The sequence below is a fragment of the Bos grunniens genome, chromosome 23, assembly GCF_055505025.1.
Source record: "Bos grunniens cultivar Pamir isolate PY7600 chromosome 23, Bosgru_T2T1.0, whole genome shotgun sequence".
Classification (NCBI taxonomy): Eukaryota; Metazoa; Chordata; class Mammalia; order Artiodactyla; family Bovidae; genus Bos; species Bos grunniens.
The window spans coordinates 29,477,490-29,504,662 of record NC_141187.1 but is presented as its reverse complement, the minus strand read 5'-3'; the positions used below and the strand labels follow the sequence as shown (position 1 = coordinate 29,504,662).

General features: G+C 46.5%; 1 protein-coding gene, 1 non-coding gene and 1 pseudogene across 4 annotated transcripts; 2 read left to right on the top strand and 1 right to left on the bottom strand.

Annotated features, from left to right (window-relative positions):
* Positions 1–6,176: 6,176 nt before the first annotated feature.
* LOC147347119 (BOLA class I histocompatibility antigen, alpha chain BL3-7-like) lies at positions 6,177–13,000 on the bottom strand. Of its 3 annotated transcripts, none has more exons than XM_086369456.1 (8): positions 12,368–13,000; positions 11,809–12,078; positions 11,335–11,592; positions 9,755–10,030; positions 9,532–9,645; positions 9,061–9,090; positions 8,857–8,920; positions 6,177–8,688 (listed from the first exon to the last, which is right to left on the bottom strand). In XM_086369456.1, exons 1-7 carry the CDS (start codon positions 12,438–12,440, stop codon positions 8,859–8,861), a joined length of 1,083 nt encoding a protein of 360 aa, XP_086225582.1. In that variant the 5' UTR covers positions 12,441–13,000; the 3' UTR covers positions 6,177–8,688; positions 8,857–8,858. The 3 variants fall into 3 exon arrangements, with proteins under 3 accessions (XP_086225582.1, XP_086225584.1, XP_086225583.1); XM_086369458.1 differs by having other exon boundaries at positions 11,809–12,149; positions 12,368–12,505; XM_086369457.1 differs by having other exon boundaries at positions 8,237–8,595.
* A 4,112-nt stretch (positions 13,001–17,112) lies between these two features.
* LOC147347117 (ras-related GTP-binding protein C-like) lies at positions 17,113–19,086 on the top strand (annotated as a pseudogene).
* On the top strand, positions 17,420–17,526 carry LOC147347118 (U6 spliceosomal RNA). The gene has a single exon (XR_015153314.1). It is a non-coding gene; the product is annotated as a U6 spliceosomal RNA (small nuclear RNA).
* Positions 19,087–27,173: the final 8,087 nt, after the last annotated feature.

Sequence of the window (27,173 nt, the reverse complement as noted above, 5' to 3'; positions counted from 1 at the left end):
TCCCTGAGCAGGGATTGAACCTGGGCCCCCTGCTTTGGGAGAGCAGAGTCTTAGCCACTGGACCACCAGGGAAGTCCCTTTAAAAATATATACATGTACAAGTTTGGTAAAAGTTTTAAAAAACAGTCAAATAAACAAAAACACATGTGGGTTAAGCGCTAAGACATACGGTGGATTTAAAAATAAGCTCCACAGTCTTCCTGATGACTCAGTGCCCCTCTTGTGGAGGCCTAAGAGGGAAGGACTTATGGGACATGACAGAGCATGGTGAGGTAGGCTTCCACACAGCCCAGCCTCTTGTCTAGGAAAAAGTCACTGTGATCAGGCATGGTCACTAATCCAGTTCACTCACTCAGGTGGGAAGTCACAATAGAGTTGGGGCCAAAACCTCAGGAATAAAGACAGCCCCTTTCCCTGAAATGTCCTCAGTTTTTCATGGAGGGCATTTTTAATGTCCCTCCTCTTCCTCCTCTTTTTTCTCTTCCCCGCCACCTCCTCTCTCTTCCCTCTGCTTCCTCTCCCTGATTCTCTCCTTTTCGTTTTGAAATAATCCTAAACTCACCAAAAATTATTGCAAAAATAGAGATGTCCCACTCAACCTTCAACCAACTTATCCCAGTGAAAGCATCTCAGGTACTATAGCAGGTTATCGAAAGTGGGAATCAACCTTTTTTTCCCTCTCTGGTAAACTTGGTACTTGAAACTCCAGAAATCTCTTTCCATCATGACTAACGTGATAGATTCCTAGTTTTCAAAGTGCTGCCCTTTGAAGAGGAAGTGCTTCCCTTTGAAGAGGAAGTGCTTTGAGTCTAATCCAAGCCAATGCTTGTGGCTGAAGACTCAGCAGTCTTCTGGTCTAGTTTGCTTGTGAAGAGCTGAGAAACATAAAGGGTCACCAGAGAGTGTGGAACTGATGGATTTAGAAGATAATCCAGGGACGGCCTTCAGCAAGGAGGGGAGCTAGTGGGCTAATGTAGGTGGTTACTGGAAAAGTTACCTGGATTGTTTTTAATGAGAGACATTTCTCACCTCAGTGGGTTTCCTAATGAGTTCAGGTGGTGTAAAATATCATTAAAACAAAAGAAACATCTGTCTAGTCCAGGCCCTGAGAGTAATTCCTGGAACATTAGTACTTCCAGGACACTTTTTTTCCTGGATGAAATTCCGTCTGAAGAGATACACTATTGTCTTTTAAGAAGCCCGGCGCGGAAACACAGGAACTCAACCGTGTGTGTTAAATTCAAGCACGTGTCTGTCTTAGCTGGGGTGTTCGCCTAACCGCCCCAGTCCCACGAAGCCAGAGGGAGAAGGCGGGGTTATGGCCTCCATCACCGCATCAGGGCCTCCCATCACAGCCCCAGACAGGCCCCTGAGAAGCTGCCACAGAAAAGGTAAAAATGCCCAGGTCCTGGGCCAGCACAGCTAAAACCCTCCAACGGTTGAAGGTGAGCGTAAAAAGCGAAAAAGAATAGAACAAGCTAGAAAGAGGAAGGTGCAGGAAGGAGAAGCGAGTTTCAGAGGAACTGAGCAGAGCGCTCAGAGATACTCTTGACCACACGCCAGGAGGCGGCATCTCCCGGCGAGAAGCAGCGCCCTCTAGCGGTTAGACTCCGCGCGGCCGCCGGGGCGGCTCATCGTCCCGCCGTTTCTAGCCCGAGCTGCCTATTTACACCCCCGGCTACCGCGCTGGTGAGTGGGATTCACTGAGGTCCTCAGCTGGGAGCCTGGGGCGGTTTCAGGGATGTGGGTGGGATTCGGTGCGTGTCGTGGGGACCATCTCACATGCGGTGCATCTCACATGTGGGGCCTGGGGAGGGGGTGGGGGGAGCGCGAGGATGGGGAGCGTGGGGGGCAAGGTAAGGTCGAGAAGCGGCCGAGGTCTACACGCGGCCTGCTGCGACCACCTGTTGCCACCACAGCACATCCCGCTTTTCTGTCTCTTTCCAGTTCCCAGCCGCTGCTCTCCCTGCTGCACCTGCCCTGCCCGCCTTCCTCCTCTTCACACACCTCCGTCCTCTGACCCCCTGGGTGGAAGGCTGCCCCCTAGCTCCCGCGTTGCTCCTGTCAGAGGCCTGCAAGGGCTCCTGGAGGGCCGAGGCTCAGGTGACCACTTCCCAGCAGTCGTGCAGCGCCCTCCGAGGCCCCTGAGTGCTGTCCTCTCCTCCTGCTCCCAGTTCTGCCCTCTTCTCATTTCTGGTCTCGGAGTCAAGGAGTTTCCAGGCCGACTGTGCTCAGGGGGCCTCAGTCCTTGGAGTTAAAGGTCTTTTTCTAGCGACCAGGAGCTCTGGGAAGGACACAAGGGCCCTGAACCACACTTCCTAAAAACTGAATGCCCCTCTTCTGGGCCGCAGACCCTGGTCCTCCTTTCATGATAAGACTCACCTCCTAGTGCCAAGGCCATGCTGCTCGTGCCGCACGTGCGGTCTATTTGGGTTTGTTTTTTAAACCTTGGAGAAATCTATCCCTGACTTGTTGAATGTTCTTTGCGCTGACAAGATATACAACTGTGGTGAAAGGGAATTCCCTGCTGGTGGAGGGGTTAGGACTCAGCACTTTCACTGCTATTGGCCCCGGGTTCAGTCTCTGGTCTGGGAACTAAGATTTTGGTGTGCCTAAAAAACACCAAAAAATAAACAAAAACAACAAAATAAACCAACAGCAACAAAAAATACCCAGCTGTGCTGAAAACTCTGAATCCCTGGACCAGCTTCTCAGAGTTATCTGAGTAGCTGGTTTACAGGTTAGTCAGTTTGGCTCAAATAAAACTCCATTCTATTTTTATTACTACAGACTGTTTATTGATTATTTTCACAGACAGAAATTAAAGTCTGGTGGCTTTGTGGCCAAAGGATTCTTCCTGCGATTTCTGTGGTCTCCACTCCCCACTTCCCTCTTAACATCCCACCTCCCCACTAACGTGAACTCAAATTTTCTGCTGTGTTGGTGTTCCACAACTGTTTTCGTACCTCTTCCCCTGCCATCTCCTGTGCCCCTTCGGGATTTGCCCTCCCCTCCCTGCTGCCCCCTCCTCTCTACAGTTCTCTGATCCCTTCCTAGGGCGTCCCCACCCCCGTATCCCCTTTCCCACCACAGGTCCTTCCCCTCCCCTCATGGGTCTTCTCCTGCGAGAATCAGTCACCTGCAAGGCTCCTACCTCCCTTCAGCTTTCACTAGCCTTTCTTTTCCGCCCCCCACCCAGAAGACTTTTGCTCAGGGGCACTTCCCTCCACCCTCACTACCCTATTTTCATCAGCAGGGGGAGCTCTCCTGCCAATGATCCCTGGGCCTTGAGCAAAGTGCCCAGCCCCTGAGAGGAGGACCAGTCCCCCACTTGACACCCATCCTCCTACCTCCGCCCCTGTGCAGGCACCTGCTCTTGGCCCTCGTCCAAGGTGGTCCTTTCCCCCAACACGGCCCCTCCCCACTCCTGCATCCTAAACCTAACCCTCTGGATCCCTCCACTCTCCAGGCCACAGGTGCTGGAGTCCACTTGCCCTGGTCCCTCTCCAGCTCCCCCCATGACACCTTGCCCTGCTCCCACCCTTGTCCGAGTGCCTTGGGCCCTCACCAAGTAATTAGTAACAGGCCCACTCTTGTGGTTCCCCAAATCACCACCTCACTCTCACCCTCCCTCACCCAGGGCACCTCTCTTCTCCTGTCTTCACCCTAACCCAAGGGGGGTTACCCTGGGTAACAGACGTTTAACAGATGCCCTGTGCCCCAGTCCCAGGCCCTCACCACTATCTCCTCTGCAGCCTCTTGCCCCTCCTCCACAGTGGGAGTACTGCCCTTGATCCACTGCCCACCTCCTTGGCTTTCATCACCCTTTCTTTGGTTCCTGGATACCAGCAGGCTCTCACTACCTCAACAAAATCTTTGTTTTATGCCACTTGGTCAACTGGTCTTTCCCTAGAGGGCCTCACCATGCCTCTTTGCACTCTGCACCCAGACCCACTCCTTCACCTCCCCCAGGTTACTGGCCCACCTTCATCTCTCTTGGGGCCACAGCCCAGCCCCTCAGGTCCCTCTGCCTCCTGCCTCACCCTCCCTGGAGCCCACCTTGTCCATGATGAGCCTACACCAGGGGCAGCAGCCCTCACTGTCCATCTCACCTGGCCCCCCTCTGAGCAGGGATTCCCTCTGGTCCTGGGTCTGACACTGCCCTTCCCTCCCTCTGACTCCACCTCCCCTCACCCTGCTCTTCCTGCCTCTCCCCTTGCCCTCCTGCCTGGACCCTTAGGGAGCCGGTGCCTCCCTGTCCTGGCACTTGTCCTACACGTGTGTCCATCTCCACCCTCTCCCTCCACTCCTCGATTCCCCTCTCCCTCCTTCTCTTTCCCATTTTTCCCGTATGGAAATCCTCATTCTGGTCCCTTGTACACATGCATGTTCTGCATCCTCAGCACCTGGAGCAGGTCAGGACACAGAACTTGTCTGTGAAACATCTGATGTGCACTTGTCTCCAGAAAGCAGCTTCATCTGTGGTTCCTCCTTCCCCAGGATCCCACAGTCTTTGTTACAACATCACGGTGCTGTCCCAGGATGGATCTGTGCAGGCCAGCTTTTTTGCTGGTGGACACTTGGGTGGTCAGGCCTTCCTGCACTATGATCACATGAAGGGGAGAGCAGAGCCCTGGGGAGTCTGAGCTGAAGATCTGGAAGCTAAGATGTGGGACAAAGAATCCAAGTGAAACTGGGCAACTCAGATTGGGACTCAAATCCACGTTCTTTTAACTGACATCACATCTGGTCTCAGGACTTACTGATTCTCAGGTTCTTGATGTCTCTTCTCAGAATGAATTCAGTGAGAGACAAAGTGATAGGTAAAAAGTGGATTTTTTAGAGAGAAACACACTCTGTAGACATTGGGTAAGCCATCTCAGAAGGCGAGAGTTGCAAGAGGCCATGGAGTTGTCAATTTTTATGAGAGTGGGAGGAGTATTCCAGCTATTTTGGGAAAGTGGTGGGATTTCAAGGAACTGGACCGTGGTCAGACTTTTGACCTTAATGATCTGCCTTGAAACCGTCACAGCACCTGTGGGCGTGTCATTCTAGCTTGTTCACGTGGAGTGCATCCTGAGGCTCAGGGTCTAGCAGAAGTTGACTCCTCTGCCATCTTGGACCTATTTGGATAAATACTGTCACTTGCAGTGACAAGGACAGACCTAGAGATTATCACACTAAGTGAAGTAAATCAGTCAGAGAAAGACAATGATTCCACCTGAGATATCACTCATATGTGGAATCTAGTTTTTTTAAAAGATACAACTGGACTTATTTACAAAACAGACACAGACTAACAGATATCAAAAACAGATTTATGGTTCCCAAGGGAACATGTTGTGGGGAGGATTAAATCAGAAGCCTGGGATGAACATACATACATTACTACAGAAAAGAGAGATAACCAACAAGGACCTACTGTATAGCCCTGGAAACCCTACTCAATATTCTGTGATACCTTATATGAGAAAAGAATCTAAAAAAGAATGAGTGTATGTATATCAATAACTGAGTCACTTTGCTGTACACCCAAAACTTCTATAACATTATAAGTCAACTATACTCCAATAAAGTTAAAATATCAAAAAATAAATGTCGTACCACATTCTTCTTCTGCTGAAAACAATCTTATAACTCCCATCTCACTCAGAGTAAAAGTCAAAACAGTTCCAACACCCTCCAGGCCTACAAGGTCTGGCTGTACCTCTGACCTCATCTCAGTTAATCTGCTCCAGCCGTACTGGCCTCCTCACCTTAACAGAAACACACAGACATCCTCCTGTGCCAGGGTCCAGCCCCAGCAGGATCCTAGGGTACCCTCAGGCGAGAGAGAGATGACATGGGTCTTATAATGGGTTGAAACCTGATAGTCTGGGGTTGAACGATAAGAGAATAAAGAATAAAGAGAAAACAGGAGGCTGATATTCTTTGGTTTACACAGAAAGCCAAATAATGTCTCTGACATGGGACTTACTCTGTTCTCAGAGGCCGCAGGCGCCCTCTCGGTGGGGTGAAGACGCAGGGCAGCCTCTCCCCTGGGTGAAGACACAGGGCACCTTCCTGATTGGGTCTTAGAAGCCCGGGCAAAAAAAGTGAACTCAGAGAGCCTCTCTGTTCCAAGGGGTCAGCCTAAAGAAAAAAAGAGAGAAAAAGAAAGAGACAGAGACCAGAGCTCTGGAGAAATAGGATTTGCAGTTTTATTTTCAAAAGGAGCTTTTATACCCTGAATTACACATTTTCAGAAGTGAAGGACACAAAGTCATACAGAGGCAGCTCAACATGACATCAGTTTGACCTTCACTGGGACCAGGATGTTTTCTGCATACCTTTTCATTTACAAGGGTCTTTGTGTTATGTACATTATCTTCTGGCCCTGTGGCCTGCCAACATTTTATAACTCTTTTCTGATAAAGGTTGGTCAACCAGAAAACTTGTTTTCTCCTTTAAAGTGTTTTTTCTTTATTTTTCCAATCTGCATCACCCTCAAAAAGTACTGAACAAAGTTACATTTCATAGAGCAAAGGTATGGCAGGTTACAAGAGAGAAAGAACCAATTAGCTCAAAGGTCTGATGAGGTTAATTCCAAGGCTACTACTTGTTTTTCTTACATTCCAACTACATTAACTAATGCACTCCCAGGTGTACAATGGATAAGGGATATGGGAACTTGGCAGCAAGCATTGGCTCAACAATGAAATCTTACACCAGCACTACTCTAATAGTTTTTAACTCTTCGGAAGGCTCTATATTTTTAGAATGTTTTAGAATGTTTAGAATGTCTCTCACGGTTGGGAGGCTGTGAACAATCATGTGTGTTAATTGCAAGAGTATAGATAAACCTGCCAGGCAAGCTAGAAAGCCGTCAGAGGGGTTTGAATTGAAACACTCCTATCATGCCCAGGAGACATATTAACTAAAGCCCTAAGTTGACTTTTTCCAGAGAAAGGTGGTCAGGGATAGCCCCCTGTTAATGTCAGAGGAGTTGGTGAAAGGCACAAAATAGTAAGACAGATTCTGGTTTTGGGGTAGATGCTCGAGCAGATTCAGGGGTCCTTCGAGGCCTGATCCGCCTTTGCCTGTCAGGTCTCTTCCGCATGACCTTTGTCATGGGTGGGATCTCCCGAGGTGGATCCCGGCACTCCTGCCCTGGTGCATTTGCCTGGAGGTTCCCCCTGCCTGGAAAGAACCTCCTCCAGTCATCGGGGGTAACTAGCCTGTCCTTTAAATCTTTCCCCAAGGCCACTTTCCCGGTGAGACCCACAGTGACCACCCTAGTACAACAGCCACCTTCCTTGTCCTCACACTCACACTGTGCATCACCTTCCTCAGTGCATCTTTCTGTTCTTCCCATCCTTTCACAACAGAACACTTTTCCTTATTTAGCCTACTGATAAGACATAGTCTGTCTCCTAGCACTTGAATACATGCTCCATGAGGCCAGCAACTTTTCTCTTTAACGTCAGTGATGTTTCCCAGATGTAAAACACTGTGTCATGTATGTGGCATGCAGCTGGTATGAATGGATGGTCAGTGTAATGTGCTGTGTCTGTGCTCAGTCACTCATTCACGTCCAACTCTTTGCGACCCATGCACTGTAGCCCCCCAAGCTCCTCTGTCCATGGAATTTTCTAGGCAAGAATACTGGAGTGGATTGCCATTCCGTTCTCCAGGGGATCTTCCCAGCCCAAGAATCAAACCTGCATCTCCTAAGTCTTCTGCATTGGCAAATGGATTGTTTATCACGGAGCCACCTGGAAAGCAGGATCAATGTGAAGCACCTCCCTATATCTTTATTAATGTGACCTCAGGCCAAATGTTGTATTGTGGTAGCTACAGCATAACATCTACTCACACTGACATCAGTGCCACTTGTGTGTTTCTCACAAGTGCTGTTCTTCCCTTCTTGGCAACCAACCCTCCTTCACACTACATCACAGGGTATTTTTCTTTTCAGAAAACAATTATTGTTGACTTATGGGTCCTATTTTCTAACCAAATGTAAGCCCAAATTAGACTCTGCTTTAAGGGCTTACCAGGTGGCAATAAAACATGGTATTTCATTTACACTGCATGACAAATAGCTACTATCCTTGGCCATAAATGAGTTCTTAGAAACCAGTAACATTGATATTTTGAGGGAAATGAAAAAAAACTGAAAGATGAAATAAAAGACTTGATTAGTAAGGATAAAGCGTACATGAAGATGACTAAAATGATTGTAAAAGAAAAGCAATTTGTTTGCTTTTACTAAATTTAATTTAATATTACTAAAGACATTTAGACATACTAAAACTGTACAAACATTTGTTAAGTTTTACAAAACAGACCCACACAGGCAAACACTTGGGGACTAGATTGATGAGGACCTATGGGGGAAATCTGTAGTTTGGATCCTGATTTTCAATAAGATATGAAAAAGGAAAAGAAGTTAAGACAAAGAGGGAGACAGCCCAGCCTGGTCTCTGTTGGATCAGGAAGGACCATCAGAGAAAACAGTCCAGGGTGTGGAGGGGTCGTGGTGGACAGAGGAGGGCCAGGCTCACCACTTCTTTACATTATGCTAATAGCACCACAGACACATTCAGATGACTTCTGCAGAAAGAGAAGTCAGATCTTCAAGTCATAATGCAGGGGTGGGATATGGAGTCTTGCATCACTCAGTCCCCACGAGGTAGCTGTTTCACACTACCTCGTGTGTGAAAAGAATCATGAACCAGTGTAGGTCAGTCATGTAAGGGCTCACATTCTCCACAGCCCCCCACATGCTCACATGTCCCACTCAAAGACCCCCACCACCCAGTGTGTCCTCCCTGCACCAACTCCTCTCCCAGTCAAGACCCTCCAGGGTCTCACCTCTAGGATCCATGAGAGCTCTGGTCACACACATCAGAGCTCTGGTATGATGGAAGTTCACTGCCTGGGGGAGAACAAGACCAGGATGTGGTCAGAATCCACAGGAAAGAAACTAGAGAAGGCACTTTGAGGAGGATGAGCCCCCATGACCTCTTGTCTGCACCCTCAGAAGGGTCCCAGGTATCGTATCCCCTCTGCACTTACTTTCAGCCTGAGTGTAGTGCCCTCTTTCACCTGAAAGAAGAAAACATCACGTGAGAATCCATGGAGAAGGCCGAATCATGATATCCTAGAGAAACTCCCTACTTCTGGACCCCAGAGAACTTTCTGGAACTGTAACCAAAAATCCAGGACAGAATCAGGAATATAAAGAAAGGAGATGGGGGGGGTGTCTAGACCATCTCCAAACCTTCTAGAGGTCTGAACTCTGTGGGGACCTTCCCCGCTGACTTTCAGGTGCTAAGAAACAGGCCCCAACTGGAATTATGAAGGCGAAAAATCTATCTTTCATTTTCACATGTACTTTACAAAAGGGTCAACGTGAGCATCAGCCCCAGACCAGCAAGCCCATATGTATGGATGGTATTTCCCAGGAACAAGGCCGGCAAACTTCTACCTGGGCTTGAAACCCCTCAGTGAGACAAGAAAACTCAGATCCCACCCTCCCTTCCCTACCTGAGCGCTTCTTCCTCCAAATCACAGCTCCAGTCACCACAGCCACCACAGCTACCACAAGGAGAACCAGGCCAACAATGATGCCCATGGTGAGGAAGGAGGTCTCAGGAGGTTCTGTGGAGGAAAAGGAAGAGGCCCTGACCTCAGGCTTGAGTCCTGACTTTTGAGTCCTGAAGGGCTCCTGCTTTATCTGAGAAAAGCTCCATTCCGACCCCATCTTTACCCCATCTCAGGGTGCGGGGCTCCTGAAGTCCCTCATGCTGCACACGGCATGTGTGTCTCTGCTCCTCTCCAGAAGGCACCACCAGGGCCGCCCACTTCTGGAAGGTTCCATCCCCTGAAGGCCTGGTCTCCACAAGCTCCATGTCCTGGGTCTGGTCCTCCCCGTCACGCTGCCAGGTCAGTAAGATCTCCTCAGGGTAGAAGCCCAGGGCCCAGCACCTCAGGGTGACCTCACGGCCAGAGATGGGGTGACAGGTCACATGTGTCTTTGGAGGGTCTGAGGAAGAAGAATCAGAAAATTCACACTTTATGTTACTCCCATGGGCCATGGAGGAAGCATCACGTAATCATTCTGAGTAATGATGAGAGCATGAGTTTGAAAAGAAAAAGCACAAACACCAGCCTGGGCTCTGGTGTGTGGGAAAATCTCCTAGTCCTTGTAAAGTTCTGGAGTCAGGGTGAGAGCCACGGTAGGATGCTCCACCTTAAGGGGGAGAATACAGAGCAATGGTCCTGACTTTGTTGGAAACTGAATGACTCAGAAAAGCTGGAGTCTGGCCTTTTATGATGCTCTTGGTCTGAGGACAGGCCTTGAGAAAGTCATGGGTCACAAGATGGCGGGCAGGGTGAAAGGGCACCGCTGACCAGTTATTTCAGGGATGGTTTCCTGCTTCTTCCCAAAGACACTGGATTCCTTAATTGTCCTTCAGAGAAATGAAGCTACTGGTGAGTCACCGTCTTGTTCAGTTCAGTTCAGTTCAGTCGCTCAGTCATGTCCGACTCTTTGCGACCCCATGAATCGCAGCACGCCAGGCCTCCCTGTCCATCACCAACTCCCGGAGTTCACTCAGACTCACGTCCATCGAGTCAGTGATGCCATCCAGCCATCTCATCCTCTGTCGTCCCCTTCTCCTCCTGCCCCCAATCCCTCCCAGCATCAGAGTCTTTTCCAGTGAGTCAACTCTTCGCATGAGGTGGCCAAAGTACTGGAGTTTCAGCTTCAGCATCATTCCTTCCAAAGAAATCCCAGGGCTGATCTCCTTCAGAATGGACTGGTTGGATCTCCTTGCAGTCCAAGGGACTCTCAAAGAGTCTTCTCCAACACCACAGTTCAAAAGCATCAATTCTTCAGTGCTCAGCTTTCTTCACAGTCCAACTCTCACATCCATACATGTCCACTGGAAAACCATAGCCTTGACTAGACCGACCTTTGTTGGCAAAGTAATGTCTCTGCTTTTCAATATGCTATCTAGTTTGGTCATAACTTTTCTTCCAAGGAGTAAGCGTCTTTTAATTTCATGGCTGCAGTCACCATCTGCAGTGATTTTGGAGCCCCCAAAAAATAAAGTCTGACACTGTTTCCCCATCTATTTCACATAAAGTGATGGGACCAGATGCCATGATCTTCGTTTTCTGAATGTTGAGCTTTAAGCCAACTTTTTCACTGAAAATCTGGGCGCATTCCTCCCTCTCCTGACAAGAACCTGGGGCGCTGTTCCCACAGGGACACCACTTTCTTCTCCTCGTGGGAAGCCAGCTCCAGCCTGAGGGGAGATCAGGGAGGCGCTGCGCCCTTCGTACCTGTGCGCAGCAGCGTGTCCTTTCCGGTCTCTAGGTATCTGCGGAGCCCCTCCACGCACTCGCGGTTCAGGTAGTTCCTCTCGCCCTTCGCAGCACCACTCTGCTCAATCTTGCGTTTGGAGATCTGAGCCGCCGGGTCCGCCGCGGTCCAGGAGCGCAGGTCCTCGTTCAGAGCGATGTAATCTCTGCCATCGTAGGCGAACTGATCATACCGCGCAGGAAACCCCCGTCCGACCCCACGTCGCAGCCGTACATCTCCTGGAGGGTGTGAGACCCTGACCCGTCCCGACCATCCTCAGGGATTAAACCCAAACTGAAATGAAACCGGGTCAAGTCCCCGCGAGCTCCTCCCGGGTCGGGGGGAGGGGCGGGTCTCACAGTGTTGGGGTGACCCTCGGAACCGCAGACTCGGGGCGACCCCGCCGGTCCCTGGGGATGGGGGTCGTGACCTGGACCCGGGCCCGCGTCGCTCACCGGCCTCGCTCTGGTTGTAGTAGCCGCGCAGGGTGTTCAGGTTCGCTCGGAAAGTCTGTTTGGTGTCCTTAGTTCTCTGCGTCGCCTGATCCCAATACTCCGGCCGCTCCTGCTCCACCCACCGTGCCCGCGGCTCCATCCTCGGATCCGGGGCGTCGCTGTCGAACCGCACGAACTGCATGTCGTCCACGTAGCCGACGATGATAAAGCGGGGCTCCTCGAGGCCGGGTCGGGACACGGCGGTGTAGAAATACCTCAGGGAGTGGGAGCCTGGGGGCGGGAAGGGGTGAGACCCGGCCCGACATCCTCCTGGTTCGGGTCCCGGGCCTGAGGTGACGGAACTGGGAGGAGGGAAGGGCCACGGGCTCCTGAGACGGAAAAGGTCGGAGAAGGACCAGGACTTGGGGGGCAGAGAAGAGGGGGCGGGAAGCAAGGGAGAGACAGGACGGGACAGGGGGAGGGGGCAGATCTGGGCGAGGGCGGCGGGCTTGCTCCTTCCCTGGAGGTCCTGCCCACCCACCTCCCCGCAGAGCCCGTTCCCTCCAGACCCCGCACTCACCCGCCCAGGTCTCGGTCAGGACCAGCGCACCCGGCAGCAGCAGGACGAGGGTTCTCGACCCCATGACCCGCATTTCCGGGGTCTGGGGAGAAGAGAGTTCAGCGGGTGGATGAACACTTTGTGACCTGGAACGGCAGAGATGAATACTGGCAGCTAGAAATCGGACACCCAATGGAGTGAGTCCTGGGGCCGCGTCACAAGTGTCCAGATAGGAGGGCCGGACACAGATTGTGAGAAAGTGAAACTCTTGGAGACGGAAGCCCCAAGATGGAGCGTCCCGGCCCCAGACACGGCCCTTGATTCTGAGACCCTGAGACCCTTGCCCGCCGGGGAACCTGGGACGTTGTCCTGATCCCTCCTCTCCTGCACCGAGAGCTTTTTGTCACATTCCCTGAGTCCTGGCCCAAGGGCTTCTGGCAGCGATTTTCAAAACATTTTTGGTCAGAATATTTATACAATCCAACAAATTAGTGTGGACCCCAAGGGTAATTTTGTTTATAGTTACTTCCATCGATATTTTGCATAGTAGAAATAATAGAGTTAGAATTTGCTTATTCATTTATTTAGAATAATATTAATAACTCACACAGTTAACATGGAATATAACTATTTCCCCAAATAAACACTACAGTGGGAACAGTGGAGCTTTTTACATTTTTATATTTTTGCAAGTCTCTTCTTGTCACTCTCATTAGAAGATCAATGGATGTTTACGTTTGCTTCTATGTTAAATCCATTATTTTGGTTGAAATCTATGAAAATAAAAAGCCCACACATATGTAATAGTATTTTAAATAACTTTTCAGATAATTATCTAAGTTCATCCTTGATCCAAAACTAAAACTACAAAAGTGGTAGTTTCTCAAAGGTTATTTTCAAAGTGGACCTGAAATGATATTATTGAATATTTCCTATTCTATTACACTAAAACCCATAAGCTTATTTCGCACATTGACTGTCTTTTATACTAATATAAGATTTTTTAAAACTAATACAATGCTTCACTAAGTTTTGTAGATCTTCCAGCGTCATTCATTTTTTGCAGTAAACACTGTATTCCATGAAAGAAAGGCTTTCAGGTCACACAAATTATTTTCCTTGGGACATAATACTTTGGAATGTAGCAGAAGTGCTTGATGTGTACTTCCTATGTCATCTTAGAAGATTTTTTTTTAGAAAAATAATTTGCATTTTGAAATATGACCATAAGCCTTTTGATTTTCCTTAAAAAAGCAGCTCATTTTTGCAATAAGAAATACAACATAGCAATATTTGTGCAATGCCTATGTTAAGATTAGAACCCCATCTTTTGAATTTCATCTAAGCATGAGAATTTTGAGAGGCCGATATTCACACCAGGTTTTCTTAAGTTACTCTAACACAAGTGGATAATAGCAGATTGTAGAATTAACATCGGAGGAGGCAATGGCACCCCACTCCAGTACTCCTGCCTGGAAAATCCCATGGATGGAGGAGCCTCGAAGGCTGCAGTCCATGGGTCGCTGAGGGTCGGACATGACTGAGCAACTTCACTTTCACTTTTCACTTTCATGCATTGGAAAAGGAAATGGCAACCCACTCCAGTGTTCTTGCCTGAAGAATCCCAGAGAGGGGGAACCTGGTGGGCTGTCGTCTATGGGGTCACACAGAGTCGGACACGACTGAAGTGACTTAGCAGTAGCAGCAGCAGCAGAATTAACATACCATTCTATGCCCTATTATAACATGATATACTTACTTCTGTTCCTCTTGCAGTGTATCAGATCTTTTACAGCATCATCAGAGTAAAGCTAATGTTCACCAAGCACACTCACTTGAAAGAAAAAAACATAATCTGTTTTATGCCACAAGTTTACCATTCATTGCTCCAGGAAAACAACACCATCAAGTTAAGTCATGTAGACCTTTACTTGTCCATGTAATTCTTGCCTTGTCAATTAAGTCTCATCCTTAAACTTTAGCTCCATCAGTTCAGTTCACTTCAGTCGCTCAGTCGCATCTGACTCTTTGCGATCCCATGAACCGCAGCACGCCAGTCCTCCCTGTCTGTCACCAACTCCTGGAGTTTACCCAAACTCATGTCCATTGAGTCGGTGATGCCATCCAACCCTCTCATCCTCTGTCAGCCCCTTCTCCTGCCCTCAATCTTTTCCAGAATCAAGGTCTTTTCCAATGAGTCAGCTCTTCACATCAGGTGGCCAAAGTATTGGAGTTTCAGCTTCAACATCAGTCCTTCCAATGAATACCCAGGACTGCTCTCCTTTAGGATGGACCGGTTGGATCTCCTTGCAGTCCAAGGGACTCTCAAGAGTCTTCTCCAACACCACGGTTCAAAAGCATCAATTCTTCAATGCTTACCTTTCTTTATAGTCCAACTCTCACATTCATACATGACTACTGGAAAAACCATAGCCTTGACTAGACAGACCTTTGTTGACAAAGTAATGTCTCTCCTTTTTAATATGCTGTCTAGGTTGGTCATCACTTTCCTTCCAAGGAGTAAGCGTCTTTTAATTTCATGGCTGCAATAAACATCTGCAGTGATTTTGGGAGCCCCCAAAATAAAGTCTGCCACTGTTTCCACTGTTTCCCATCTATGTGCCATGAAGTGATGGGACCAGATGGCATGATCTTAGTTTTCCGAATGTTGAGCTTTAAGACAACTTTTTCACTCTCCTCTCTCACTTTCATCAAGAGGCTTTTTAGTTCCTCTTCACTTTCTGCCATAAAGGTGGTGTCATCTGCACATCTGAGGTTATTGATATTTCTCCTGGCAATCTTGATTCCAGCTTGCGCTTCTTCCAGCCCAGCATTTCTCATGATGTACTCTTCATATAAGTTAAATAAGCAGGGTGACAATATACAGCCTTGATGTACTCCTTTTCCTATTTGGACCATAGGATCTGATATTAGTTCCCCAAGGGAATCAGAGGTGTCCCTGGATCCCTAGAGTGGTGAACACACAGTAGGACAATCAAGGAGGCCAAAGTGAGCCCAAGAAATTAGAGCTGATGGTGAGATTTCATGTGGGGAATACCTGTGTTCAGGAGGTCCTGGCTGAGGGATGATACGGGAAGGTTGTCAGTGTCCAGGGCCTGGCAGGCGAGGTAGCAGCCAATTTATGATTACTTCCTGTCAAGACGGCTCCAGAAGAGTTCCAATTTCAAATACATTCTCAAATCTGTCAGGGCCTGATCCCAAATGTATTCATTCAGCAGTATTAGCTCATGCTTTGTCCAGTTTGGCTCGTGCTTTGGGCTGAGAGTCTGGAATACACTCGAAACCGAGGTATAGACTCTGCTCCCACATGGCTGAGTAGCGGTTGTAATGGAATACAGTGAAGGTTGTTGTTGACATAGTAGCAGGTAACTAAAACCATTACTTTATCTCTCTCCCACAGTTATTATAAATATTCCTCATTATTTGTACTCTGATGTTTCTTAGAATATGAAGGATTTTAGCAAAGTTCCCCCAGGAAGGCAGACTCAATGCTTTGGGGACAGGAGACAGTATGGACTCGACCTTGACTACACTGAGCAGCGGAGAAGGCAATGGCACCCCACTCTAGTACTCTTGCCTGGAAAATCCCATGGACGGAGGAGCCTGGTAGGCTGCAGTCCATGGGGTCGCTAAGAGTCGGACACGACTGAATCGACTTAGCAGCAGCAGCAGCAGCACACTGAGCGGATCTTCCACTTTGGACAACTCCCACTGAGACACACTGCCCAGTTTCCCATGGCGTCAGGGACATTCCCACTGTCTTCTGAGCAGAACACTTAGTACACAAAGACTCATGTCACAAATCTGTGGTAACATGATTGAAAAGCATCTCTAGTACATTACATAGACTATTACACAGATAGATGTTTATGGATGGGTAGAGAGAGGATGGACAGAGGCTAGATACAGATTGAGAACTGGACACATAATTTTACCAACCATGTGTTACAGGGACATCTTATGTCAGGGACAACTTATGACAGCTTATACTTGTTACTTGTAGTGGACTTTTATTAGCTTCCAAGTGAGATGAAAGAAGAAAAGCAAATCAATGCACCTTAAAGAAATCCTCCAAGTTCAAACATGTTCCGATTAACGTTAACTTGGGAAAAAACAACTTTGGAATGGGGGTGGGGGTGGGGGGCAGGGCTGAGTGTTCGTCATAAGCAGCCGTACTCTGTCCTCTGGTGGCCTTCTGTGAAATAGCACAAGTGCTGCCGGCTCCATGGTTTTGTCAGCAAAGAAGCCAACATTTCCACTTGCCACCTTCACAGTCCTGCTCTTAGAGCAAATCAAAAGTTCTGTAAGATTCAGTGCCTACTAGAGGAAGTCACTGTCTTGACTAGGACACAAGAGGCCACTTCCCAAGTGTAGTGTTTCAGGGAGTGTTGATTGAGCCCCTGGGTCAGGCCCTGGGTCAGGCCCTAGAGGGGAGACTAGAGAGGAGGTCGCTGCCTCAGGGGAACTGCAGGGGGAGGGTGGGAACACATGGGGTTCACTTGTCTACACCCCAGCTCTGTGGTCTGCTGGGGAGAAGTTAGTCTATCCAAGCAAAGCAATTTATGGCACTTTTCTGTTTATATTAATTATAAAACATTTTAGAAAATTATCACTCAACATATCTGTATGATTTCATCTAAATTTATATTGGCTCAGATGGCAATCTTCCTACAGGCAGCGGCGGACTGGAGAGGCAGTGGTCTGGCTTGGCCTGTCAGGGCACGGGCGGCTGCAGCTCCAGCACCATGTCCCTGCAGTACTGGGCGGAGGAGACGCCTCTCGCGGGCAAGTACCTCCCGGCGGATTCCTTCCCAAAGGACTTGACTACGATGTGAAACAGGAGGAAGGGGAGGCTGCAGCCTCCGGCGGTGGAGTTGGGGCGGGGGCCGGCGGAGGTTGTGGCCTGAGTGGAGCGCTGACAGCTCCAAGTCAAGGATTCTGCTCGTGAGCCTCCAGAGCAATGGGCAGGTCCTGCATTCAGAAGGTGGTGTTTCATAAAATGTCACCCAACGAGACCCTCTTTTTGGAAAGGACCATCAAGAGTTACAAACAGTGCTCGCTTCGGCAGCACATATACTAAAATTGGAACGATACAGAGAAGATTAGCATGGCCCCTGCGCAAGGATGACACGCAAATTCATGAAGCGTTCCATATTTTTACTGCTTTATGATCCAGCAATCCCACTGCTGGGCATACACACTGAGGAAACCAGAAGGGAAAGAGACACGTGTACCCCAATGTTCATCGCAGCACTGTTTATAATAGCCAGGACATGGAAGCAACCTAGATGGCCATCAGCAGATGAATGGATAAGAAAGCTGTGGTACATATACACAATGGAGTATTACTCAGCCATTAAAAAGAATACATTTGAATCAGTTCTAATGAGGTGGATGAAACTGGAGCCTATTATACAGAGTGAAGTAAGCCAGAAGGAAAAACATAAATACAGTATACTAACGCATATATATGGAATTTAGAAAGATGGTAACAATAACCCGGTGTACGAGACAGCAAAAGAGACACTGATGTACAGAACAGTCTTATGGACTCTGTGGGATAGGGAGAGGGTGGGAAGATTTGGGAGAATGACATTGAAACATGTAAAATATCATGTAAGAAACGAGTTGCCAGTCCAGGTTCAATGCACGATACTGGATGCTTGGGGCTAGTGCACTGGGACGACCCAGAGGGATGGTGTGGGGAGGGAGGGGGGAGGAGGGTTCAGGATGGGGAACACATGTATACCTGTGGCGGATTCATTTTGATATTTGGCAAAACTAATACAATTATGTAAAGTTTAAAAATAAAATAAAATTTTAAAAAAAAAGACTTACAAAGATGACATTTCTAATAGCTTCTTTGTGAATTTCCAAATATGGGGTTTTCCTGGGCAAATGGACTTTTTTGACCCAGCTTTTTGTTTGCGATGATCTTCAGGGGGACAGGAACATTGATATATGTCACTGATGCACAGGATGACTACATGGAGGCTTTAACAAAACTTTACCGTTTCTAAAGCCTACAAAGTTAACATAGACATGAATTTTGAGGTTTTTATTCACAAAGTTGATGGTCTGTCTGATGATTACAAAATATAAACACAGAGGGACATTCATCAATGGGCCAATGATGACCTTGCAGATGCTGGGCTAGAAAAACTCCATCTTAGCTTTTATTTTACTAGTATTTATGACCATTCAACATTTGCAGCCTTTAGTAAGGTGCTGCAGAAACTATCCCACAGCTACTGGCCTTGGAATACCTATTAAATACCTTTATATCAAATTCAGGTATTGAAAAAGCTTTTCTCTTTGATGTTGTCAGCAAAATCTACATTACAACAGATAGTTCTCCTGTAGATATGCAGTCATAGGAACTTTGCTGTGACATGATTGATATTGTAATTGATGTGTGTTGTATGTTTGGGTTAAAGGAAAATAGAAGTGGAAGTGCTTACCACAAAGAGTCCAAGGCCATCATCAAGCTGAATAACACAACTGTCCTGTATTTAAAGGAGGTAACTAAATTTTTGGCACTGGTTTGCATCCATAGGGAAGAAAGTTTTGAATGAAAAAGTTTAATAGACTATAACTTCCATTGTTTCCGAAAAGCTATTCATGAGGTTTTTGAGGTGGGTGTGACTTCTCACAGAAGCTGTGGTCACCAGACCAGTGTCCCCAACCTGAAAGCTTTGACACGCAATTGCACACCATGAAACGTCATCTAGCCTGGACGCCAGTGGTCAGGGCTCTGTGCCAGCGTATTCTTCATATCAGGGTCAGAGACCACGTGTTGCAGGACATGGGAGTTGCCGCTTGTGGGAATCTGGTGCCTGTCCCACTAGAGATAAGGGGTAGAGTTTCTCATTTGGATGAAAACCCCTTCAGCCAGTGGTGTGCAACTGACACTACTATTTCTTTTAAAAAAAAAAAAGGCAAAAAAGAATTCCAGAGATCGCAGAACTGTGTCTCTTTCTCCTTTTGGGGGCCTTACTTTAAGTAGCTGGGATATTTTGGACCTGGAGATAATACCACTTACCCATCCTTACCAGGGAATGTTGCCATCAATTACCAGTTGAAAATAATAGAAAGAACTGAAGTTTTATATGCTTCACTTAGATTTTCATTTGAGTAGTCTCTAAAAATCCTGCCTTGCTTAAATTCTAACACTGTCTCTCAGATTTCAATTTTGGACCTTGCACACCTCAGACCTTCTAAATGCATTTGCTTGCTAACTCAGAAGACACATGGTCTGACTGTAGCAAAGGACATTCCTATATTTGTTTCTGAAAAACTGAGAAATTTTTATGCTGCATCAAGTCAAGAGTAAGTCTCAACAGTGGCTGCTGTGTTTGTTCCCTGGGAAGTGTTGAGGAATAAACTTTAAGACAAAAGAAAATCTTTGCACCTGTGTTTTGGGTACCAGATATCTGGGTTCCTTCCCCTACATTAGATAAATGATTCTGATCACTGTTTAAAAAGGGAATTTAACAGAGTGAAGTAAGTCAGAAAGAGAAAGATAAATATCATATCCTAACGAATATATATGGAATCTAGAAAAATGGTACTGAAGAATTTATTTACAGGGCAGCAATGGAGAAACAGACATAAAGAATAGACTTATGAATGTGGGGAGAAGGGAGAAGAGGGTGAGATGTATGGAAAGAGTAACACAGAAACTTATATTACCATATGTAAAATAGATAGCCAATGGGAATTTTCTGTATGGCTCAGGAAACTCAAACTTGGGCTCTGTATCAACCTATTCAAAGAACCATGCTTTCATCATAATCTTTGTGCTGCTCCCCTGCTGGGACTGTCAGGTAGTTGGGGACCAACTCAGTCTCCAGCTTCCCTTTCCTCAGGACAGGGAACTTCCAGGAGCTCTTGAATCTCAGAGGCTACAGAAGATACTTTCACAATGTGGATTTAAGATGATGATTTAGGAAAAATAAGAATTTTTATACATTTTAATTTTGTTTTACTGAAGTACAGTTGATTTACAATGTTGTGTTGATTTCTGCTGTACAGCAAAGTGATTCATTTATATATATATTATTTTTCATATTTTTACCATTGTGGTTTATTAAGGAAAGATAAGAATTGGTAATGTGTCAATCAGGAGTTATTAAAGCAAACCTGCTTTTTTTCCTGCATGTAGGTGGTGGTGAAAATAATTACTATGTCAGTTTGCTATCCTAGTCTCCACTTTTTAAAGTGTTTTTTTTATTATGGCGGAAGTCACATAATGTAAAACATACCATTGTAACCATATTTAACTGCACAGTTCAGGGACATTAGGTACAGTCACATTGTTGTGCTACTCTCATCATTATCCATCTCCTGAAATTTTCACCTTCCCAAACTGAAGCTCTGTCCCCATTAAATAGTAACTCCCCATTCCTCTTCTCCACCTTTCCACCCCCTAGCCCCTGGCATCTACCAATGTACTTTCTAACTCTATGAATTTGACTATTCTAGGTACCTCATATAAGTGGAATCAAACAGTAATTTTCTGCACCCGATGTATATTGAAATGCATTTTTGAGGTTAACTTAATATATGTCCTGGGCTTCCCAGGTGGCACTAGTGTTTAAAAAACAACAACAAAAAACCCGCCTGCCAATGCAGGATGTTTAAGAGACACAGGTTCGATCCCTGGGTCAGAAAGATCCCCTGGAGGAGGGCATGGCAACCCACTCCAGTATTCTTGTCTGGGGAATCTCCATGGACAAGAGGACCTGGTGGGCTACAGTCCATAGGGTTGCAAAGAGTTGGACACAACTGAAACGACTTAGTACGCACATGGCAACTCTATTTTTAGTTTTTTAAGGAACCTCCACACTGTTCTCCATTGTGGCTGTATCAATTTACATCCCCACCAACAGTGCAGGAGAGTTTCCTTTCTCCACACCCTCTCCAGCATTTATTGTTCATAAACTTTTTGATGATGGCTATTTTGATCATTGTGAGGTGATACTTCATTGTAGCTTTGATTTGCATTTCTGCAAGGAGATCCAACCAGTCCATCCTAAAGGAGACTAGTCCTGGGTGTTCATTGGAAGGACTGATGCTGAGGCTGAAACTCCAATACTTTGGCCACCATGGGAAGAGTTGACTCATTGGAAAAGACCTTGATGCTGGGAGGGATTGAGGGCAGGAGAAGGGGATGACAGAGGATGAGATGGCTGGATGGCATCACCGACTCAATGCACATGAGTTTGGGTGAACTCCAGGAGTTGGTGATGGACAGGGAGGCCTGGCGTGCTGCAATTCATAGCATCGCAAAGAGTCGGACACAACTGAGCAACTGAACTGAACTGAATAATTAGTGATGTTGAACATCTTTTCATGTGTTTGTTGGCCATGTTTGTCTTTGGAGAAATGTCTATTTAGGTCTTCTGTCCACTTTAAACAAAAAGTTTGGGTTGTTTGTTTTTTTGATATTGAGGTACATGAGCTGTTTGTATATTTTGGAGATTAATCCTTAATCAGTTGCTTCATTTGCAAACATTTTCTCCCATTCTTAGGGTTATCTTTTCATCTTGTTTCCTTTGCTGGGCAAAAGCTTTTAAGTTTCATTAGGTCCCATTCATCTATCTTTGTTTTTATTTTCATTACTACTGGAGGTGGATCAAAAAGACCTTGCTGAGATTTATGTCAAAGAGTGTCCTATAGTCAATATCTTGTAATAAACTATAATAAAAAATAGTCTGAAAAATAATATATGTGTATTTATATAACTGAATCATCTTGCTGTGCCCCTGAAACATTATAAGTCAACTATACTTCAAGAAAATATATATATTAAGAAAAAAAGAGGATTTTCTGCCTATGTTTTCCCTAAGAGTTTTATAGTGTCTGGCCTTACATTTAGGTCTTTAATCCATTTTCAGTTTATTTTTGTGTGTGGTGTCGAGGAGAGTTCTAATTTCATTCTTTTACATGTAGCTGTCCAGGTTTCCCAGCACCACTTATTGAAGAGACTATCTTTTCTCCATTGTATATTCTTGCCCCCTTTGTTATAAATTAGGTGACTATAGGTGTGTGGGTGTATCTCTGGGTTTTCTGTCTATTTCCATTGGTCTATATTTCTGGTTTTGTGCCAGTACCATACTGTTTAGATTACTGTAGCTTTGCAGTATAGTCTGAGGTCATGGAACCTGATTCCTCCAACTCCATTTTTCTTTCCCAACGTTGCTTTGGCTATTTGGAGTCTTTTGTGTTTCCATACAAATTGTACAGTTTTTTTGTTTTAATTCCGTGAAAAGTGTCATTGGTAATTTGATAGGGATTGCATTGAGTCTGCAAATTGCTTTGTGTAATATATTTATTTTCACAATATAGATTCTTCTTCCAATCAAAGAGCATGGTATATCTCTCCATCTGTGTTATTTTTTATTTCTCTCATCAGTGTCTTATAGTTTTCTGAGTACAGATCTTTTACCTCTTTAGGTAGGTTTATTCCTGGTATTTTATTCTTTTTATTACAGTGGTAAATGGGATTGTTTCCTTAATCTCTCTTCCTGATCTTTTGTTGTTAGTATATAGAAATGCAAGAGATTCCTGTGCATTAATTTTTTATCCTGCCATAGTCTCTATGACTGTTACTTATACCTCAAAGGAAATTTCAACATAGTGAAAAGTCAAATAATATCTTAGTGATGCTATAAAAGTAGTTTCACTTCATGGATCTCATGAAAAGTTCTCACTGACATCAAGGGTTCCACAGCCAGGGGGTCTCCCAACTGATCCCTGCCTTTCCGCCTCTTCATTTCAGAGACTCCTTCCCTCTGAGCTGGACTCACTGCTTCCCAAACTTAGTTGAGAGCCCTGTCCTGCCCTCCTCTCCTCAGGAGAGGAGAACTCTCTCCTGAGTTCTCTAGGCAAGAACTCAGCCCCTAGTAAGCGATGCAAGCGAGTGTCCTCAGTCTGGGAAGGGAGGTGGAGGGACAGTTGTTTCCTTTGGACCTGGGAAGAGTTTGTACTTGAAGGCTCCAGACCCACTCATAACCTGGTTTGGTTTTGTTACACACCAGCTTAATATGTGTTCATATCCCGTACAGAACTCTGACATAGTGTCTAAGGGAAATAATATTAGCCCTTCCATCTCCCATGTATCTAATGTATCTGGCTTGAGGCCCACAAATCATGAAGAGCAGTTCAGCCTAACAAAACATTCTGTGATGAAGGAGTTGTTCTATATCTGTGCTGTCCAGGCAGGTAGCCACTAGCTACACATGGCCATTGGGCTGAGCACTTTAATTTTATTTAATTAGTTTTTAAATGTTTTATTTTATTGAATTATGGTTGGTTAACAATGTTGTATCAATTTCTGCTGTACAGCAAAGTGACTCAGTTTACATATATATATTATTTATACTCTTTTCCATTATGATTTAATCACAGGCTGTTGAATATAGTTCCCTCTGCCATACAGTCGGACCTTGTTGTTTATTTATTCTATAGATAATAATTAGCATCTACTAACTCCAAACACCCAATCCATCCCTCCCCCAGCCCTCCTCCCCCTTGGCAACTATAGATCTGTTCTCTGTATCTGTAAGTCTGTGCTTATTTTAATTTTATTTAATTTAAATAGCCATATGTGGCTAGTAGCTAGCATAGTGGATAGTACATATTTAGAATGTTCTTAATTTTCAGTCTCTTCCCCCAAAGGATACTGTGTGACTCATAGGCTGATACATATTAAATAATAATCTTCACATAAAAACTCTTAGAGTCTTAAAATGCAGCATGCACAGAATATTTCATTAATATGTATTTTAACAACTAGCGTGTTCAGACATTAAGTGGGCATGGTTTAGTCCCTAAGTCGTGTCCAACTCTTGCAATCCCATGGACTGTAGCCTGCCAGGCTCCTCTGTCCATGAGATTCTCCAGGCAAGAATACTGGCTGCTGCTGCTGCTGCTAAGTCTCTTCAGTCGTATCTGACTCTGTGCGACCCCATAGATGGCAGCCCACCAGGCTCCTCCGTCCCTGGGATTCTCCAAGCAAGAATACTGGAGTGGGTTGCCATTTCCTTCTCCAGGGAATCTTCCCGACTTAGGGATTGAATCCGGGTTTCCTGCATTGCAGGCAGATTCTTTACCCACTGAGCTATGAGCTTTTTATCACCTTAAGGTTGTAATTGTTCAAAACTGCCCATCACTGGAGATAATCCTTGTCTATATTATATTGAGCTTTTGGTGTTGTTTTCCTTAACTGGATAAACATAAAGAGATCACAGGGGAGCAGAACCCAGAGGCAGAGGGCTGCCCAGGATGAGATGAGGAGATCCGGCATGTCAGCCCTGCCCAAGATGTGCAGGGAACCTGTCCCCATGGGGCAGAACTGAGGGTTGCAGAAGAGTCTGTGCAAAGAGATGAAGTTGGTGGAACAGCAAATGTGCTCACAGATATTCACGAAGACAGGACTCTGGGGAGAGGTGGGAATGAGTTAAAATAAGTACAACAAAGCTAAAATATTATTTATTTCAGGGAAAAGAAAGTTCTAGTTATATCTGAAGGAGAGGGGTCTGTGAAAGAAGAACCAGAATGAAAAATGATACATAAAACTGAAAAACAGAGAAGGAGTATGGTAAGGGGCATGCTAGAGGCATTGAGATGCCAATCAGAGAATCAGCCAAAAGAACTAAAACAGCTGTCTCTGAGATTCAAGAGATGGGGTGACATGGAAGCTTAGGGACATCAGTCTAGATATCAAGTCTTACAGAAGAGTTTTACTTTTGAAAACTATGTGCATATATTCATTAGATAAAAATAAAAAGGCAACCCAGTGGGTGAGAGAACTGTTTCTGCAAGGAGAGTCCTAGATACGGAGCAGTAGTTGGAAGAAAACTGGACATGGAGTGGTGGATGTTTGTGGGAGGACTTTGTTACACTTAGTTAGTTTTGTTGGACTTTTTTTTTTTTTTTTAGTGGAAGGAATTGCAGCACGTTTGTCAGCAGGACTGAAGGAGCCAGTAGAGTGGGAAACTGATGACACGGGAGGATGGAGCCGGATCCTGTGCCCACGCTGAGGGGCGGCCTTAGACGGGAGGGCACCGACCATCATCGCTGTGGAAGGTGAGGATGCAGGTGCAGGGGTGGGAGTGCAGGAGGAGGAGGATGAACTTCTCACCTATGTCCTTTTCTGAGTTTAAAAAGAAGCTCACCATTAACAACAGGGAGTGGGGAGACAGTGGAGATTGAGGAAGAAGATAGAGGTGAGAACAGCCTCTCAGGAGGTGTGAGACTGAGCTGACCCAGGAAGTGGCATCTGGAGAGGGCAGGGTGAGGCCACTGAGGTCTGAGCGCCTCCACTTAGAGAGAAAAAGTTCCAGCACTTGAGCAGCAGCAGGAAGATGTACAATAAAAAGAAAAGGCAGCCAGATATCTCCAGTGTAAGGATTACCTCCCAACCTGACATTAAAAGCCCTGCAGTCCTGGACCCAAATCTAACTCCTGGCCTTGATGTTGACCTAGGACTTTGGGAGTCACAGGTCAGGGAGGCTCCCCAGAGCCCCATAGGCTCCAGCTGAGCCAGGCCTCCGGCTAAACAGGATCAGCAGATTCTGGACATAAAACTGGAACCTGAGGAGAAGGAGGAGCGAAAAGCTGCCTCTGTCTCTCGCCTTCCATCCACAACCGGTAAACACGCACAACAAAACAGAGGTGCCTCTGCGCAACACCCCAGGATGCGGAGAATCCCGCACAGTGTGCGTAAAGGTGGGTGGACAGGGACACAGAGAGGAGGCGGAACCGAGGGAAGGGCAGGAGCGCAGCCCACGATCCAGTTCTCCAGCTGCGGCGACGGAGCCGGAAGCCCCGGAACCTCCAGCAGTAACAGCAAGGTGACCCGGGAATCCAGCCTTCCAGCCTCAGCGGTGCCCAGAGCCCCAGGTAAAGAGGCAGCCACAGAAGTGGGTCCTGGGGCCCCAACCCACCAGCCACTGAGATGCCCATGACTTCGGCCTCTCCACCCCCAACTCACAGCAGCGGAGGAGAACCTAACAACACAGGACATGGCAGAGGTACCTGCACCATCACAGCCGCCTGCATTCCCCCATTCCCTCTATGGGTCAGAGGATCCCCGACACAAGCGAAGGACCTACTATCCTGGTTTACCAGGCAGCGACGCCAGCGCCACTGGCTTCAACAAGGAACCAAAGACTCTGGAGTCACAAGAAGCAATGAGGGGCCACACCCTTGACCGGGGACTGAGGTGCAGGGGTGGAAAAAGTGCCAACTCTCACAGGCAGGGAACGCAAGTGAGTGAAGGCGAAACCTGTCCTCTGGCGCCACCTCCTGGAAGAGAGGGGGAAAGCCTCTACTCTCTAATTCGTGGATTTGGAATCCTACAGAAAAGTGTTCCTTGGCTCTCAGGATTGTCGTGGCTTCTCAGACTCGCTGATGCCATCAAGAGCCTGCATCCAGGCACAGCAGGTGATCTGCAGGCTGAGAGGATGGTTTGCAGAGTGAGCCAGCGGGCGTAGTAGACGAAGGAGAGAGTCAGGTGCTGAGAGTGAAGAGAAGAAACTAAAAGAAATGGAACCTGTACAACTCAAGGTTAATACCTCCTTGGTTTCCCAGGCAATTGAAGCAACAAGAGATTAGGAATAGAGTCTTACTGTTGGTAGGAAAACTTAGGGCCTATTTGCCAAAGGTTCCAATATATGGATCCCAAGAAATAAGTAGAGAATGATGAAGATTATGTTTAGGAAAATAGCTTTTCCCACTTTGTATCAATGTGGTAGACATTAGTAGCCTTAACTTAAGCAGGATAGAGCCTTCATTCTCC

Excerpts from the sequence above, each read along its gene's own strand:
- LOC147347119 (XM_086369456.1), bottom strand. The coding sequence starts at position 12,440 with ATGCGGGTCATGGGGTCGAGAACCCTCGTCCTGCTGCTGCCGGGTGCG. Across the intron at positions 11,593-11,808 it reads CTACAACCAGAGCGAGGCCG|GAGATGTACGGCTGCGACGT; the intron begins GTGAGCGACGCG and ends CACACCCTCCAG. Across the intron at positions 10,031-11,334 it reads GGACACGCTGCTGCGCACAG|ACCCTCCAAAGACACATGTG; the intron begins GTACGAAGGGCG and ends CTTCTTCCTCAG.